This window comes from Rhopilema esculentum, chromosome 18 (genome assembly GCF_057945365.1).
Source record: "Rhopilema esculentum isolate cy_ngs chromosome 18, ASM5794536v1, whole genome shotgun sequence".
Lineage (NCBI taxonomy): Eukaryota > Metazoa > Cnidaria > Scyphozoa > Rhizostomeae > Rhizostomatidae > Rhopilema > Rhopilema esculentum.
Window position 1 is genome coordinate 5,332,762 of NC_142832.1, and position 18,729 is coordinate 5,351,490.

Consider the following 18,729-nt stretch of genomic DNA (forward strand, 5'->3'; position numbering starts at 1 on the left):
TTAAATTTCTTAGGTAATGAATTTTTTAAACGTGCTTTCAAGGTAAAGTAAATAGTTCACTCACATTCAGAGATAAACTAACAAAGTGATCAAGGAATTTTGTTTTCCTAGAATGACTAACTCTGTTGAGATCTGTAAACAGTTAAGCTCATAGAATTTCGTCAATGTCAAGTTGAAGTCAAAACAAATTTTTAAATGGAACCTTCTTGAGTGTGCACTTTGCTTAGAATGAATGCAAACTTCATGTCAATGTGAAGACGGTTTCGAGTACCAACTCGGACAATTAAAACAGCAAATTATTAAAATTTCTTGGCTTTTTTCAATTTGGGTAGAGTTGTTTCTTAACTTTCAAAAAATCGAGCATACCGTTTCTTATAACCTCTTTCTTAAAACAAATGCGTTTATTTTGGGCTATTCACTTTCAAATACGTTTCGCTGGCCTTGTATGCAGACAAACTTGAAAAAAACTGACAAGCTTTAATTAAAAATTCACTGTCTTGCGCATGCGTGAAGGAAGTCATTTGCAACGATTGAAACCCGTCACATGATATCATACCATAGAGATATGATATCATGTGACAAGTATCAGACACAGATCTGGTTTCATGTTGGTCCAAGTCCAAAATACTTTGTTATTTTTCTATTGGTTTCAATTTAAGCTGAGTTCTCTTTCAAGCTTTTCTCTAGTTACACATGGTTGTATTTTGCGAAACTAAAAAGTGGATGAACTACAATACTGAAACAATTTACCAAAGCACAACGCGCAAACATTGTTAAGATGAGATTATATCAATGACCCATAACATTATTGATTGTTTCAATCCCTTCGGGTCAAAAGTGTCGGGTGGTGCTACGTAAAACCACAGAATTTCCTTTTGTTTTCATTTGGTATATAGGTTGTCCTTTATCGCAATTAATTTCTACTTGTGACACAGAGTCGCTTCACCGAATCTCGCCGCAAAATAGCACACCGAGATGATAATTCACTCGCCCAAATAGAAAACACGATCAACCATATAATGGCAACGCACGATAGCAGCCTACGCTTCAGAAGGGCAACAGCCACCGATTTGGAGGGAATTGCATCTATATCTGTTGGAATTTATGAAGGTTCCGATTATGTTGTCCACCAATTTCCGAAATGGCTAAACGACGATAGATGGCATCTTTATATTGCAGAAACAGCAAATGGGAAGCTGGTTGGGTTCACGTCATTGAATATCACTGACAATGGAAGAAGTGCCATCATTAGATCCTCTAGGGTTGACATTGCATATCGAGGAAGAGGAGTGTACAAAAGTTTGCTTGATTTTACATTGAGATCAGTCAGAGAGTTGCTTCCAAATCTAAACAATATCTTGCGATACAGGACTAAGTTATTAGATAATTATGAATGTTTGGCCAAGGTTACCAAATTGACATTGGCGTGTAATTTGACTACAAAAGAACATTTAGTCAGCAAACTACAAGAAGGAGCACAGTTCACAACATTGCAAGAGTTTCAGGATCTGTACAGCCAAAGCCAGTTGATAAGAAACATGTTTCCTTCTGACTACCTTCGAGTAAACGCTGAGCTGTTCAACCTTAGCATAAGCATGAACTGGGAGTATCTGAAAACCAGGGATGAGCTTTTACTTTTAATGACGAGAAAGCAAAGTGCTACTGGGTACAAGTTAGCAGCATTCTCGGTATGGGACACTGCCATAAAAACTACCAATCAAGGAGAGAAATATTTTGGTGTGGATTTCTATGGGGCTGACCCTGAATCGATCTTGGACCATGTTCTTCGAGGGATGCAGGTTGTTTTTGACAAAATTGGTGGAACTTTCAATTTTAGTTTCTGGACAACAGAAGAAAATCAAGGCTACTGCCATAAATTGTTTCAAGGATTACCTTTTTGTAGAATTATAGAAAGTTTTCCGTTACGGTTTTTGAAAAGGGACCTGACGATCCAAGTAAAGGACTGAAACTACTGCATTTGTCTGTTTTGTCAAGTAATGAAAGAACTTAATTGAGGTAAAAATATACTGCTGGCATAATGTAGGCTTATATATGGTCCTTAGGATTGCTCACTTGAATAGGAGCCAGTTGGCATTTTGTCATTTAAAATTTTCGTTCATTGTAGCCCCGTAGGTTATTTGAAATGTGGTTTACAGGGAGCTCTGCTAAAAGCTGACAATTCAATGACATGTGGACAATAGCAACCAATTATGAATTTTCGAGAATAGGCATTTAATCCAACGTCAATAGATAGTGAGATCAATAAAAAATTTAGGAACACTAGATTCTGAATAAATTTAGTAATATGTAATAGAAATTACTGTTTACCGGTCTGTCATTAAGTGCTCGATGCCGTTCAGGCAGAGCTGTACAAGCTACTTGGTGTTAAGTTGCTAATCTGAGTTCAACGTTTAATGCGACCATCAAGCAAATTTTAGGAATATTTATCTGATTTCAATTTTCATTAAATGTTACAGGCATAAAGTCTACCGTTTTCTTTTAAATAATTAAATATTTTAATATTTAAAAATTTAAATTTTGAATATCGTTGAATTGAACTCGTTTAGGAGAAATATCCAGATTGCTGCTCATATTTATGCTACACAGTTTTGACCATGCTTGGTTCTACGTTTTGTGGCTCCACTTTGAATAGCGTTTTCGAATGATATACGGTTTGGTATCAAATGAAGTCAAATTATTCTGTTTTCAAGCGTACTAAGGGGATAGCAAAATCAAAAATGAATTCATTCGACTCCGTTTTAGTATGAAAACATAGCAGAATCGGCTTTAGAAGAAACAATGTGCCATGTGCCCTTTTGTGCTCAAGTTTTTTATTGCTAATTGTGTCTGATTGAGGAGAACCACGTAAGAAAATTCTAACCTTTAACATATTTATCGAAAAGAGATGCATATCTAAACGTGTTAGAAGAAAGCATTGGCCTTGATACGTCAGGTTTCCGAACTTTGTGGACCGTTCATTTTGCACGTTACCTCATGCTGGTATGCTCTTACGTTGTTCTTATTTCTCTCCATGTTCTTATAAAATATCTTCTTTTAAAGAAAGAAAGTGTATTTGGTCAACACAACATTTTGAATTTCACATTTTTTAGAACATAAAAACTGAAAAGTGATTTTTTAAGCAGATAATTCTTTTATGGAGAAAACAATTCGTTTTCCTTTCTTCCAATCAGGTTGATTCGTTGTTAATTTTGAAAATGTTAGCATTACTTTATTCTAAAGTACGGTTGGCTACCTATGATTAACCCCAGACCACACTAAGGGACCCAGTACGCCCCTAGAATTTCCAGTTTCATTGGGAGACTGCCTAAGGCATTGCTGGAGACTGGAAACATTTCGCTTCATTGTTGTCACAGCAACTTGACAATATTGAAAAAGCACCCGAATCTATGAAAACCCCAGATCATAGCTTTTGTTCAGGAGACGAAACTATCAGTCTTTTGTTTGGAAACAATACAGTTGTTCCAGACCGATATGACCCCTTGGACCAATATGACCCTGGTGTCATATTGGTCTCTGGACCGATATGACTCCAGGGTCATATCGCTCCAGGGAGGGTCGTATTGGTCTGGGCAAGAAAAAAGAACTCGAGGCTGTTGTAGCGGCTATCATGGCACCGAAGACGCTTATTGTGTTTTCCGATTACCCAACGAAACGAATCGAAAGCCGCGTTAATCATGACGAAGGAAGATCGGAGAGAAGAGCACAAAAAACGCTTCAACAAGTGGTTGCCTATGTTTTAGGCCGTCGTTCCAATATACGCAGCTTTTACCCCACTTATGTTATGGTATTGCGAACCCCGCAGTTCTCTAGTATAGGCAGCAACCACACCAGACCTCAAGGAGCCATCCAAATATAGTTGATAAACTAAACTTTTCAAAATAAAGTGCTAATGTTTCTTGATTTCACAGAGACAGGCAAGTATTTTTCTCTTTACATTTTATCTAAAAAAGATTGCAAGCGAGGCTGGCCGCTTCAGGGGTCATACTGGTCCAACCAGAGTCATACTGGTCTGGGAGTCATATTGTTCTGGACCGATGTGACCCTGGGGTCATATTAGTCTGAAAGGACCTATTGGTCTGGAACATAGTCTTGAACCAATCAGTGTTGCAGGGTCATAGCACATGCGCATTAGTAACAGTATTCGCACAAATGACACACTGAGAGGATAATTCACTCGAAAACACGATCATTACTGGCAGAGAGTTTCCCTTCTGGCCTTTCTCTTTTCTGCGGTTTGGTTTAAATTCCAAAACGAAGCAGTTAATTAAGTAGGTATATTGGAACCTAGTTTTTCTTCTTGAGATATACAATCTTTCTTAAGCTCATTTGCAAGCAGAATCTGTGGGTCGAATATAGTTTTTTTACACCCAGGGGACCATCGTGGCTCTCTCTTGGCGGGCAATCATGTCAGCACTTAAATGAAAAAACTAAGGGATCTAGTGATAAATGAAAGCTTACAAATATCGCCTTGGGTTTTTCTTCAGTCAAATTAATGTTGCAGATTCTGATCATCCCTATAATACCATATTTCTGAATTGTTTCTAACTGCCAACCATGGTGGGCGGCAGCGGCCTTTACAAAATCTAAATACACGTATTTTTTTATAAGAAACTAACTGGTAGGCAGTTTCTTAAATTTGCTGGTCATTTTGCTACCAAAATTTTCTCACATGTTTCTTAAATTTCTTAGGTAATGAATTTTTTAAACGTGCTTCCAAGGTAAAGTAAATAGTTCACTCACATTCAGAGATAAACTAACAAAGTGATCAAGGAATTTTGTTTTCCTAGAATGACTAACTCTGTTGAGATCTGTAAACAGTTAAGCTCATTGAACTTCGTCAATGTCAAGTTGAAGTTAAGACAAATTTTTAAATGGAACCTTCTTGAGTGTGCACTTTGCTGAGAATGACTGCAAACTTCATGTCAATGTCAAGACGGTTTCGAGTGCCAACTCGGACAATTAAGACAGCAAATTATTAAAATTTATTGGCTTTTTCAATTTGGGTAGGCTTGTTTCTTAACTTTCAAAAAATCGAGCATACCGTTTCTTATAACCTCTTTCTACAAAAAAATGCGTTTATTTTGGTCTATCCATTTTTAAATACGTTTCGCTGGCCTTGTATGCAAACAAACTTGAAAAAAACTGACCAGCTTTAATTAAAAATTCACTGTCTTGCGCATGCGTGAAGGAAGTCATTTGCAACGGTTGAAACCCGTCACATGATATCATACCATAGAGATATGATATCATGTGACAAGTATCAGACACAGCTCTGGTTTCATGTTGGTCCAAGTCCAAAATACTTTGTTATTTTTCTATTGGTTTCAATTTAAGCTGAGTTCTCTTTCAAGATTTTCTCTGTGGTTACACATGGTTGTATTTTGCGAAACTAAAAAGTGGATAAATTACAATACTGAAACAATTTACCAAAGCACAACGCGCAAACATTGTTAAGATGAGATTATATCAATGACCCATAACATTATTAATTGTTTCAATCCCTTCGGGTCAAAAGTGTCGGGTGATGCTACGTAAAACCACAGAATTTCCTTTTGTTTTCATTTGGTATATAGGTTGTCCTTTATCGCAATTAATTTCTACTTGTGACACAGAGTCGCTTCACCGAATCTCGTCGCTAAATAACACACCAAGATGATAATTCACTCGCCCAAATAGAAAACACGATCAACCATATAATGGCAACGCACGATAGCAGCCTACGCTTCAGAAGGGCAACAGCCACCGATTTGGAGGGAATTGCATCTATATCTGTTGGAATTTATGAAGGTTCCGATTATGTTGTCCACCAATTTCCGAAATGGCTAAACGACGATAGATGGCATCTTTATATTGCAGAAACAGCAAATGGGAAGCTGGTTGGGTTCACGTCATTGAATATCACTGACAATGGAAGAAGTGCCATCATTAGATCCTCTAGGGTTGACATTGCATATCGAGGAAGAGGAGTGTACAAAAGTTTGCTTGATTTTACATTGAGATCAGTCAGAGAGTTGCTTCCAAATCTAAACAATATCTTGCGATACAGGACTAAGTTATTAGATAATTATGAATGTTTGGCCAAGGTTACCAAATTGACATTGGCGTGTAATTTGACTACAAAAGAACATTTAGTCAGCAAACTACAAGAAGGAGCACAGTTCACAACATTGCAAGAGTTTCAGGATCTGTACAGCCAAAGCCAGTTGATAAGAAACATGTTTCCTTCTGACTACCTTCGAGTAAACGCTGAGCTGTTCAACCTTAGCATAAGCATGAACTGGGAGTATCTGAAAACCAGGGATGAGCTTTTACTTTTAATGACGAGAAAGCAAAGTGCTACTGGGTACAAGTTAGCAGCATTCTCGGTATGGGACACTGCCATAAAAACTACCAATCAAGGAGAGAAATATTTTGGTGTGGATTTCTATGGGGCTGACCCTGAATCGATCTTGGACCATGTTCTTCGAGGGATGCAGGTTGTTTTTGACAAAATTGGTGGAACTTTCAATTTTAGTTTCTGGACAACAGAAGAAAATGAAGGCTACTGCCATAAATTGTTTCAAGAATTACCTTTTTGTAGAATTATAGAAAGTTTTCCGTTACGGTTTTTGAAAAGGGACCTGACGATCCAAGTAAAGGACTGAAACTACTGCATTTGTCTGTTTTGTCAAGTAATGAAAGAACTTAATTGAGGTAAAAATATACTGCTGGCATAATGTAGGCTTATATATGGTCCTTAGGATTGCTCACTTGAATAGGAGCCAGTTGGCATTTTGTCATTTAAAATTTTCGTTCATTGTAGCCCCGTAGGTTATTTGAAATGTGGTTTACAGGGAGCTCTGCTAAAAGCTGACAATTCAATGACATGTGGACAATAGCAACCAATTATGAATTTTCGAGAATAGGCATTTAATCCAACGTCAATAGATAGTGAGATCAATAAAAAATTTAGGAACACTAGATTCTGAATAAATTTAGTAATATGTAATAGAAATTACTGTTTACCGGTCTGTCATTAAGTGCTCGATGCCGTTCAGGCAGAGCTGTACAAGCTACTTGGTGTTAAGTTGCTAATCTGAGTTCAACGTTTAATGCGACCATCAGGCAAATTTTAGGAATATTTATCTGATTTCAATTTTAATTAAATGTTACAGGCATAAAGTCTATCGTTCTCTTTTAAATATATAAATATTTTAATATTTAAAAATTTAAATTTTGAATATTGTGGAATTGAACTCGTTTAGTAGAAAAATCCAGATTGCTGCTCATATTTATGCTACACAGTTTTGACCATGCTTAGTACTACGTTTTGTGGCTCCACTTTGAATAGCGTTTTCGAATGATATACTGTTTGGTATCAAATGAAGTCAAATTATTCTGTTTTCAAGCGTACTAAGGGGATAGCAAAATCAAAAACGGATTCATTCGACTCCGTTTTAGTATGAAAACATAGCAGAATCGGCTTTAGAAGAAACAATGTGCCATGTGCCCTTTTGTGCCCAAGCTCTTTATAGCTAATTGTGTCTGATTGAGGAGAACCACTAAAGAAAATTCTAATCTTCAACATATTTATCGAAAAGAGATGCATATTTAAACGTGTTAGAAGAAAGCATTGGCCTTGATACGTCAGGTTTCCGAACTTTGTGGACCGTTCATTTTGCACGTTACCTCATGCTGGTGTGCTCTTACGTTGTTCTTATTTCTCTCCATGTTCTTATAAAGTTAAAGAAAGAAAGTGTATTTGGTCAACACTATCATTTTAGATTTCACATTATTTAGAACATAACCAGATAATACTTTTATGCAGAAAACAATTCGTTTTCCTTTCTTCCAATCAGGTTGATTCGTTGTTAATTTTGAAAATGTTAGCATTACTTTAATCTAAAGTACAGTTGGCTACCTATGATTAACCCCAGACCACATTAAGGGGCCCAGTACGCCCCTATAATTTCCAGTTTCATTGGGAGACTGCCTAAGGCATTGCTGGAAACTGGAAACAATTTCGCTTCATTGTTGTCACAGCAACTTCACAATATTGAAAAAACACCCGAATCTATGAAAACCCCAGATCATAGCTTTTGTTCAGGAGACGAAGCTATCAGTCCTTTGTTTCGAAACAGTACAGTTGTTCCAGACCGATATGACCCCTTGGACCAATATGACCCTGGTGTCATATTGGTCTCTGGACCGATATGACTCCAGGGTCATATCGCTCCAGGGAGGGTCATATTGGTCTGGGCAAGAAAAAAGAACTCGAGGCTATTGTAGCGGTTATCATGGCACCAAAGGCGCTTATTGTGTTTTCCGATTAACGAAACGAATCGAAAGCCGCGTTAATCATGACGAAGGAAGATCGGAGAGAAGAGCACAAAAAACGCTTCAACAAGTGGTTGCCTATGTTTTAGGCCGTCGTTCCAATATACGCAGCTTTACCCCACTTATGTTATGGCATTGCGAACCCCGCAGTTCTCTAGTATAGGCAGGAACCACACCAGACCTCAAGGAGCAATCCAAATATAGTTGATAAACTAAACTTTTCAAAATAAAGTGCTAATGTTCCTTGATTTCACAGAGACGGGCAAGTATTTTTCTCTTTACATTTTATCTAAAAAAGATTGCAAGCGAGGCTGGCCGCTTCAGGGGTCATACTGGTCCAACCAGAGTCATACTGGTCTGGGAGTCATATTGTTCTGGACCGATATGACCCTGGGGTCATATTAGTCTGAAGGGACATATTGGTCTGGAACACAGTCTTAAACCAATCAGTGTTGCAGGGTCATAGCACGTGCGCATTAATAACAGTTTTCGCACAAATGACACACTGAGAGGACAATTCACTCGAAAACACGATCATTACTGGCAAGGGGGTTTCCCTTCTGGCCTTTCTCTTTTCTGCGGTTTGGTTTAATTTCCAAAACGAAGCAGTTAATTAAGTAGGTATATTGGAACCTTGTTTTTCTTCTTGAGATATACAATCTTTCTTAAGCTCGTTTGCAAGCAGAATCTGTTGGCGGAATATAGTATTTTTACACCCAGGGCACCATCGTGGCTCTCTCTTAGCGGGCAATCATGTCAGCGCTTAAAATAAAAAAACTAAAGGAAATAGCGATAAATGAAAGCTTAGAAATATCGCCTTGGATTTTTCTTCAGTCAAATTAATGTTGCAGCTTCTGACCATCCCTATAATACCATATTTCTGAAATGTTTCTAACTGCCAACCATGGTGGGCGGCAGCGGCCTTTACACAATCTAAATACACGTATTCTTTTATAAGAAACTAAGGTCCGGTGCTGGTAGGCAGTTTCTTAAATTTGCTGGCCATTTTGCTACCAAAATTTTCTCACATGTTTCTTAAATTTCTCAGGTAATGAATTTTTTAAACGTGCTTTCAAGGTAAAGTAAATAGTTCACTCACATTCAGAGATAAACTAACAAAGTGATCAAGGAATTTTGTTTTCCTAGAATGACTAACTCTGTTGAGATCTGTAAACAGTTAAGCTCATTGAACTTCGTCAATGTCAAGTTGAAGTTAAGACAAATTTTTAAATGGAACCTTCTTGAGTGTGCACTTTGCTGAGAATGAATGCAAACTGCATGTCAAGTGTAGTGTTGGAAAACACAGTGGTGTTCAATGTCAAGACGGTTTCGAGTGCCAACTCGGAAAATTAAAACAGCAAATTATTAAAATTTCTTGGCTTTTTTCAATTTGGGTAGGGTTGTTTCTTAACTTTCAAAAAATCAAGCATACCGTTTCTTCTAAGCTCTTTCTTATAAAAAATGCGTGTGTTTTGGTTTATCCACTTTCAAATATGTTTCGCTGGCCTTGTATGCAGACAAACTTGAAAAAAACTGACCAGCTTTAATAAAAATTCATTGTCTTGCGCATGCGTGAAGCTATTAATTTGCAACGATTGAAACCCGTCACATGATATCATACCATGGAGATATGATATCATGTGACAAGTATCAGACACAGCTCTGGTTTCATGTTGGTCCAAAATACTTTGTTATTTTTCTATTTGTTTTAATTTAAGCTGAGTTCTCTTTCAAGCTTTTCTCTGGTTACACATGGTTGTATTTTGCGAAACTACAAAGTGGATAAATTACAATACTGAAACAATTTACCAAAGCACAACGCGCAAACATTGTTAAAATGAGATTATATCAATGACCCATAACATTATTGATTGTTTCAATCCCTTTGGGTCAAAAGTATGCCCCGCCAAATGGGACAGAAGTTTATTATACAAAATATATGATGTGATTGTAAATATATTGTTTTTATCTAACATAAACCCAGGGTAAAATCCGTTGTACAACTTATATCGACGTTATTTCTCCTAATTAAAAGCGTGGCCACTTGACAATTATAATTTGTTGTCAGAATTTTCAGATATATATGATGTGAATTTGTTTGCAAGTATATAAGGTCTGAATTTATTTGCAAATATATAAGGTCTGAATTTGTTTGCAAATATATAAGGTCTGAATTTGTTTGCAAATTTATAAGGTCTGAATTTGTTTGCAAATATATAAGGTCAAAGCGCGAACGATATGCGCAGTGACATTTCCCGCCAAATCCGACTCGATTTACACATTGCACGTTGCACAAAATGGCTGCGAATGCTTCAAGTACTAGGAGGAGACGGCCTAGTTCTGTGCCCGCATCACCATACACTCGCCCATCTTCTCGGGGAAGTCGTCGCTCAAGCTTCCATCAGAATGACGACGGTGGAAATAAATTCCGCGTGAAAGAAGTCATTTTGCACTTTTTTGGCCGACTAAAAGGCAGACCAAGTTGTGCAAGCAAACCAGATCCGATTTTTGAGAGTAGGGTCACAAGCTGAAAATTAGCAAACTCACAAGTTGAAAGCACACAAATTTATGTTTTGACGGGAAATGTCACTCCGCATATCGTCCACACTTAGACCTTATATATCTGCAAACAAACTCATACTTTATATATTTGCAAAAAAATTTATACCTTATATTTTTGCAAACCAATTCAGACCTTATATATTTGCAAACAAATTCAGACCTTATATATCTGAAATTTCCGACAAGAATTTATAGATGTCAAGTGGGCACGCTTTAAGTTTGGAGAAATAACGTCGATATGAATTGTACAACCGATTTATATCAGATTTAAACAATATAATTACAATCACATCATATATTTTGTATAATAGACTTTTGTCCCATATAGCAGGGCATACAAAAGTGTCGGCTGACGCTACGTAAAACCACAGCAATTTATTTTGTTTCCATTGGGTATATAGGTTGTCCTTTATCGCAATAAATTTCTACTTGTGACACGTAGTCGCTTCACCGAATCTCGTCGCTAAATAACACGCCAAGATGATATTTCACTCGAAAAATACGATCAACCATATAATGGCGACGAACGATAGCAGCCTACGCTTCAAAAGGGCAACAGCCACCGATTTGGAGGGAATTGCATCTATATCTGTTGGAATTTATGAAGGTTCCGATTATGTTGTCCACCAATTTCCGAAATGGCTAAACGACGATAGATGGCATCTTTATATTGCAGAAACAGCAAATGGGAAGCTGGTTGGGTTCACGTCATTGAATATCACTGACAATGGAAGAAGTGCCATCATTAGATCCTCTAGGGTTGACATTGCATATCGAGGAAGAGGAGTGTACAGAAGTTTGCTTGATTTTACATTGAGATCAGTCAGAGAGTTGCTTCCAAATCTAAACAATATCTTGCAATACAGGACTAACAAATTAGATAATTATGAATGTTTGGCCAAGGTTACCAAATTGACATTGGCGTGTAATTTGACTACAAATGAACATTTAGTCAGCAAACTACAAGAAGGAGCACAATTCACAACATGGCAAGAGTTTCAGGATCTGTACAGCCAAAGCCATTTGATAAGAAACATGTTTCCTTCTGACTACCTTCGAGTAAACGCTGAGCTGTTCAACCTTAGCATAAGCATGAACTGGGAGTATCTGAAAACCAGGGATGAGCTTTTACTTTTAATGACGAGAAAGCAAAGTGCCACTGGGTACAAGTTAGCAGCATTCTCGGTGTGGGACACTGCCATAAAAACTACAAATCAAGGAGAGAAATACTTTGGTGTGGATTTCTATGGGGCTGACCCTGAATCGATCTTGGACCATGTTCTTCGAGGGATGCAGGTTGTTTTTGACAAAATTGGTGGAACTTTCAATTTTAGTTTCTGGACAACAGAAGAAAATGAAGGCTACTGCCATAAATTGTTTGAAGAATTACCTTTTTGTAGAATTATAGAAAGTTTTCCGTTACGGTTTTTGAAAAGGGACCTGACGATCCAAGTAAAGGACTGAAACTACTGCATTTGTCTGTTTTGTCAAGTAATGAAAGAACTTAATTGAGGTAAAAAGATACTGCTGGCATCCAGTTATGAATGTTCGAGAATAGGCATTTAATCCAACGTCAATTTATAGAGAGATCAATAAAAAATTTAGGAACATCAGATTCTGAATAAATTTAGTAATATGTAATAGAAATTACTGTTTACCGGTCTGTCGTTAAGTGCTCGATGCCGTTCAGGCAGAGCTGTTCCAGCAATTTGGAGTTAAGTTGCTAATCTGAGTTCAACGTTTAATGCGACCATCAGGCAAATTTTAGGAATATTTATCTGATTTCAAATTTCATTAAAAGTTACAAGCATAAAGTCTATCGTTTTCTTTTAAATATATAAATATTTTAAAATTTAAAAATTTAAATTTTGAATATTGTGGAATTGAACTCGTTTAGTAGAAAAATCCAGATTGCTGCTCATATTTATGCTACACAGTTTTGACCATGCTTAGTACTACGTTTTGTGGCTCCACTTTGAATAGCGTTTTCGAATGATATACGGTTTGATATCAAATGAAGTCAAATTATTCTGTTTTCAAGCGTACTAAAGGGATAGCAAAATCAAAAACGGATTCATTCGACTCCGTTTTAGTATGAAAACATAGCAGAATCGGCTTTAGAAGAAACAATGTGCCATGTGCCCTTTTGTGCTCAAGTTCTTTATAGCTAATTGTGTCTGATTGAGGAGAACCACGTAAGAAAATTCTAACCTTTAACATATTTATCGAAAGAGGATGCATATCTAAACGTGTTAGAAGAAAGCATTGGCCTTGATACGTCAGGTTTCCGAACTTTGTGGACCGTTCATTTTACACCTCACCTCATGCTGGTGTGCTCTTACGTTGTTCTTATTTCTCTCCATGTTCTTATAAAGTTAAAGAAAGAAAGTGTATTTGGTCAACACTATCATTTTAGATTTCACATTATTTAGAACATAAAAACTGAAAAATGATTTCTTAAGCAGATAATACTTTTATGGAGAAAACAATTCGTTTTCCTTTCTTTCAATCAGGTTGATTCGTTGTTAATTTTGAAAATGTTAGCATTACTTTATTCTAAAGTACGGTTGGCTACCTATGATTAACCCCAGACCACACTAAGGGACCCAGTATGCCCCTAGAATTTCCAGTTTCATTGGGAGACTGCCTAAGGCATTGCTGGAAACTGGAAAAATTTCGCTTCATTGTTGTCACAGCAACTTCACAATATTGAAAAAACACCCGAATCTATGAAAACCCCAGATCATAGCTTTTGTTCAGAAGACAAAACTATCAGTCCTTTGTTTCGAAACAATACAGTTGGTCTGGACCGATATGACTCCAGGGTCATGTCGGTCCAGGGAGGGTCATATTAGTCTGGGCAAGAAAAAAGAACTCGAGGCTGTTGTAGCGGTTATCATGGCACCAAAGGCGCTTATTGTGTTTTTCGCGGGCAATGTGAATGAATGTTTTCCGATTACCCAATGAAACGAATCGAAAGCCGCGTTAATCATGACGAAGGAAGATCGGAGAGAAGAGCACAAAAAACGCTTCAACAAGTGGTTGCCTATGTTTTAGGCCGTCGTTCCAATTTACGCAGCTTTTACCCCACTTATGTTATGGCATTGCGAACCCCGAAGTCGTCTAGTATAGGCAGGAACCACACCAGACCTCAAGGAGCCATCCAAATATAGTTGATAAACTAAACTTTTCAAAATAAAGTGCTAATGTTCCTTGATTTCACAGAGACGGGCAAGTATTTTTCTCTTTACATTTTATCTAAAAAAGATTGCAAGCGAGGCTGGCCGCTTCAGGGGTCATACTGGTCCAACCAGAGTCATACTGGTCTGGGAGTCATATTGTTTTGGACCGATATGACCCTGGGGTCATATTAGTCTGAAGGGACATATTGGTCTGGAACACAGTCTTAAACCAATCAGTGTTGCAGGGTCATAGCACGTGCGCATTAATAACAGTATTCGCACAGCTATTCTGTCTGCGACCACACAATTCTTGAACTTCTTGCCAGGGTTTTAAGTGATAATGCGCATGTGCAAGGACCCCGAAACGGGGGCTAGTGCATGTCTGGAAGATGGGCATGATTCATCTCCCGAACAAGTTTACAGGCTATGCCAATACTAAAAGGAGTTGTTTCAAAGAAACGTATAGAAAATTTATGAAAGTTGCAAAGGTAATAGATGAAATAACGATACCTTTAAAAGATCAAGGACTGCTTCCTTCATTGAAACTTCAACTTCAGGGCTGCTAGCTCCAACTTCATTAGGTTGTTCAATGCTGACATCCATGTCCTCTTCCTCGTCACTCCTTGAGGATTCAGCATTTCGTTGTGAGGCTGTGCGTCCCGAACCTCGCCTGGCTTTTGCACCTCGGGGATTACTTTTCTGCGTTTTCTTTCTTTTAGTTGGTGCTTTATCTGCTAATAATTCAAGAAAATACAGCAAATCCCTAAAATAATCTACGAACATAAGCACCTACGTTATGTCTAAGGAAATATTTTGGCCTTACCTATAACACTCGTTTGCCAAAAGTTCATCATCGAAAACATTTTTTGGATAAGAATCCAAATATAATAATTTGACTGTGCTGGCCGAGTTGACAGCTTCAAAGCAAGACCTAAGAAAAGCCAGACTCTTGAAAAGGTAGGTCTTTCTTTCTGGGCATGAACTGTTATGGTAAGATCGTACAACAAGCTTTGCGCTTAATATAAATTCTCGGGTAAAGAAGAAGCCAAATTGAGCAAGTTCGATTTATTTTTTCGAGGTTTTTCGAAATAGAAAATGGTTTATAGAGTTAATCTCTGGTACTTTTCATTCCCCCTCCCCTCACGATATTCAATTTGGATTAGTGGGAAAACAAAGAACTGCAACACCTATATCAGTGTTGGGCAACCTTCAGCCCAAAAAGAAATTTTTGTGGCCTGAGAGCTTACTGCATGAAGACATCATAGAAAGATAAATGTGAATGATTTGGCCAGCTATCCTAAAAGGTTTCTGAGCCCCTATCTATACGGTACCTCTTGAATAAATAAATCTAATAAATCTTGAATCAAGATAAAAGCTGAGTTGAAGATATCAGAATTTTAGGAAAACAGAATAAATATTGAAGTGGAAATGAATCTGATAGCGAAATGGTGAAAACAATGGACACGCTGTTGACAATCCACTTAAGGCTTTTCAGAATATTTAGGACACACGTAACTTCTAATAACACATAATTTCTAAAAATGCTACATTAAATCATTAAATTTTTCAGTTCGTAAAATGGTTCAGTAAGATAAATAAGCTCTAAAAAGCTACAAAGGGTTTCCTTAAAAAATAGAAGGACAAATGATAACCTTTATTAATAGTTAAAACAAAAAATGTGGACATAATTTATAATGCATAAAACAATGGAAAAGCAACAAACATCTGCAGGTTACCATTATTCAAGAGATAAAAGATGAAAGTTCAGTGGTACTCATAGGTACACATAGAAATGATACCTGAAAAGGTCAAAGGAATGGATAGTAGTAGGCAAGTTGTAAAGCTTTTCATAAAATCTCAACTCAAATCAAACGTTTGAAAATGAATTAAAAGAGTGAATAAATTTGTGAGTCAATAGCCTTTGGAATCTGGACATCAAAAGTTTACATAATGAATAAAGCTGAAAATTCATTAGAATATTAAGGAAAAGGTGTCACACCTCCTCTCGGCCATCTTTTCAAATTTTCAATAGCTTTTGCTAAGAGGATTTGATTCAGGATTCCATGGGCAACGCTTCCTACAAATAAGATAATTGTTGATTATAATTAACATAACATAACAGCAAAGGTATTACAGAACATAATAATTTAAGAAATTCAAGCAAGTAGATGCCCCAAAATATTTTCAAATGAGACTACATGGCTACATTTGCTGACAAGTTTTCGAAATTATTGATACTACCTTATCAGTGCATTGTTTGAAGAATTAAATTTTTAATCAAATCTAAATGACATCAATAATATCTAACTTTGCAAATATGTAATACACTTATTTATTTGTTATATTTTTGGATGGGGGCTTATTCGAGGGGGGGGCTAATACGAGGGGGTGGGGCTTATAAAATAATTGTAGACATTAAGAAGACATTATTAAAAGGATTCGTTTATTTTACTAGGAATTTCTTTATGTTCATTGAATAAATTCTTACCAAAAGTATGAATTTGTTTTGGTAATTCAATAAAACGCCATAGGAAACCTCAGATGTTCTAGGGGGGGGCTTATTCGAGGGGGGGCTTTTTTGAGTGGGGGGGCCAATTCGAGGATTTACAGTAAAATATCAATTGGAAATATATCTTGAACATCTTACAGACTTTAAAATTATTATTAAATCAAGGAATTAAGATACATTATTCTTTAAAGTAGAAATGCTCAAGAAACAGGAATGTATAAAGCCCATTGAAACTAACAGCAATATTAATAACTTCTGGGTGGGGGGTGGGTACTCCCATACTTGACTGGACAGGAGATTCTGCAGAGCATGGCAGTGGCGGCTGGCACGAAAAAAAGATGGTACTAGTGAAGCAACAAATTTTAGCAGAGCAAGCCTGCTAGAGGAAGGGTGGCACAGGGGTGTGGTCCCTGGAAAATATTTGTTTTTAAAGCTAATATGGTCAAATTGCCTTTTAATGGCAGGTCAGAAGTTTTTATACAATACCTAGGTTTGTTTGACTACATGTGATATTGCCAGCTGCAGGGGTTAAATGGCCTTGCAGCATTTTAGCACTAGAAAGAGGAATCTAGCTCTGCGAACGATATTTTCATTGTTGGATTTTCAACAGATTCAATGCCAATCTTTCAATGAAAAATTAAGATAAGGAGGGTCAGAATTAAGATATGTTGTATTCCGCTGCTCTTCCCTTTTTTGTCATTAATTCAAATATCACAGGAAAAAGCAAATCATACAATACAAAAATATTTCAAGCCTTCAAAATAAAATGGTACTAGACTGGTACTACTAGTACCGCTGCAAGCTGCCACTGGAGCATGGTTTCCTTTGCATCTTAATTCTGATGGTAAATATCCTGGTATTAGCCATATTTAATTTTACTATAATTTTGCCATATTTTTGGCATATATTATATAGGAGAGGGTAAGCTTTTGGCACATTTTTATGGGACAGGGTGCAAAAAGTTCTTAAAATTTCCTTGTAAAGAGCTGTAGCCTCCACATCCAGATTCAGAACCACACAAGGTTCCATCAGGGGCAAACAGTTGGTAAAATATTGGGGAGGGGCAAGCCTACTGTTTTGATAAGATGATGTATTTGTATTTGTTGCTACCTAGCATCCGAAGGTAGTTTTTAGGACATTGAGAACCTATGCTTATCGAGCTGGGTCCTGGTCCTTCCTCTCGATATGACCACACCTCGTGATTCCTATGCCTGGAATTACAGAGAGCTGACGACTCTCCCCACTCTGGGTGAAAGTTTGGTCATGCCAGAGACTCAAACCAAGGACTCTTGGGTCTGTAGTCAGCGTCTCTAACAACTGAGCCATCTTTGCAACTTAAGATGATGTCTCACTTTCCCCATTGTTTTAGAACAAAAGATCATTGTCCTTCAAAATATTTTTGTCTCCCCAGGTGTCCACCACTGGGTTCCATTATGATAAGTGAGACTTCAGAGATACTTTATAATCATGAAGTAATAAGAAAAGTGACTAATTTAGACAGGTCATGCAACCAATCAATCATGCTCTGCCAGCTTTTGATTACTGGCCAATTGAGCACTTGAAGATGCTGTATAGTAATGTATGAAATGAAAAGACACTGGCCAATACATTATAAAATGTAAACAAATCAAGTTTTGAGACCAATAAAAATTTGAAACAAATAATTTTGAGACAAACAAACATGAATGACACTTTTCCTCAGTGATATTGGCCTCCGTGTCTCTCTGTGGCTAAATGACATTAGATGTAGTCATTTGCACAATACTAAGTTTAATTTATACAGTATTATTCAATGCTTAAATTTCATACAACAAACTCATCAGTTATCATAAAGGAAAAAGCAGGCCAATATGTGGAATGATATGTTATCGCATTTATGCAAATTAAGTACATGTGATGCAAATTAGGTTTCTGGATACTACAGAGAAGTCAGTAAAATTTGCAAACCTGGAATTGAGACAAGGTGGAGATAAATGTTGGAAGCATATATGCATGAAAGGTCTCTCCATGATACAGATGATACCTGAAATTCAATGAAGATAAGACATTGTAAAACAAAAATAGTAGATCTGTATAAGAACAGCGAAATTTCAAAAACCCTCACAATTTCTAAACATTAAAGTCTATCACTCAATGTTA

At 37.0% G+C, this 18,729-nt stretch overlaps 3 protein-coding genes across 4 annotated transcripts in view; 2 read left to right on the top strand and 1 right to left on the bottom strand.

Annotated features, from left to right (window-relative positions):
- Positions 1-18,729, bottom strand: part of LOC135680837 (condensin-2 complex subunit D3) — a 73,997-nt gene that overhangs the window by 53,858 nt on the left and 1,410 nt on the right. Inside the window, exons 3-5 of one of the 2 annotated variants that reach the window (XM_065195039.2) lie at positions 18,538-18,613; positions 16,081-16,158; positions 14,592-14,812 (exon numbers count right to left, since the gene is read on the bottom strand). In XM_065195039.2, the coding sequence (XP_065051111.2) occupies positions 14,592-14,812; positions 16,081-16,158; positions 18,538-18,613 (375 nt within the window). Of the gene's footprint in view, positions 1-14,591; positions 14,816-16,080; positions 16,159-18,537; positions 18,614-18,729 lie in introns of both variants that reach the window. The other variant, XM_065195038.2, reaches the window with a different exon arrangement.
- LOC135680849 (histidine N-acetyltransferase) lies at positions 664-2,602 on the top strand. The gene has a single exon (XM_089113689.1). The coding sequence runs from the start codon at positions 1,020-1,022 to the stop codon at positions 1,965-1,967; it is 948 nt and encodes a 315-aa protein (XP_088969815.1). The 5' UTR covers positions 664-1,019; the 3' UTR covers positions 1,968-2,602.
- On the top strand, positions 11,365-12,662 carry LOC135680847 (histidine N-acetyltransferase-like). Its single transcript, XM_089113821.1, has one exon. The coding sequence runs from the start codon at positions 11,380-11,382 to the stop codon at positions 12,361-12,363; it is 984 nt and encodes a 327-aa protein (XP_088969947.1). The 5' UTR covers positions 11,365-11,379; the 3' UTR covers positions 12,364-12,662.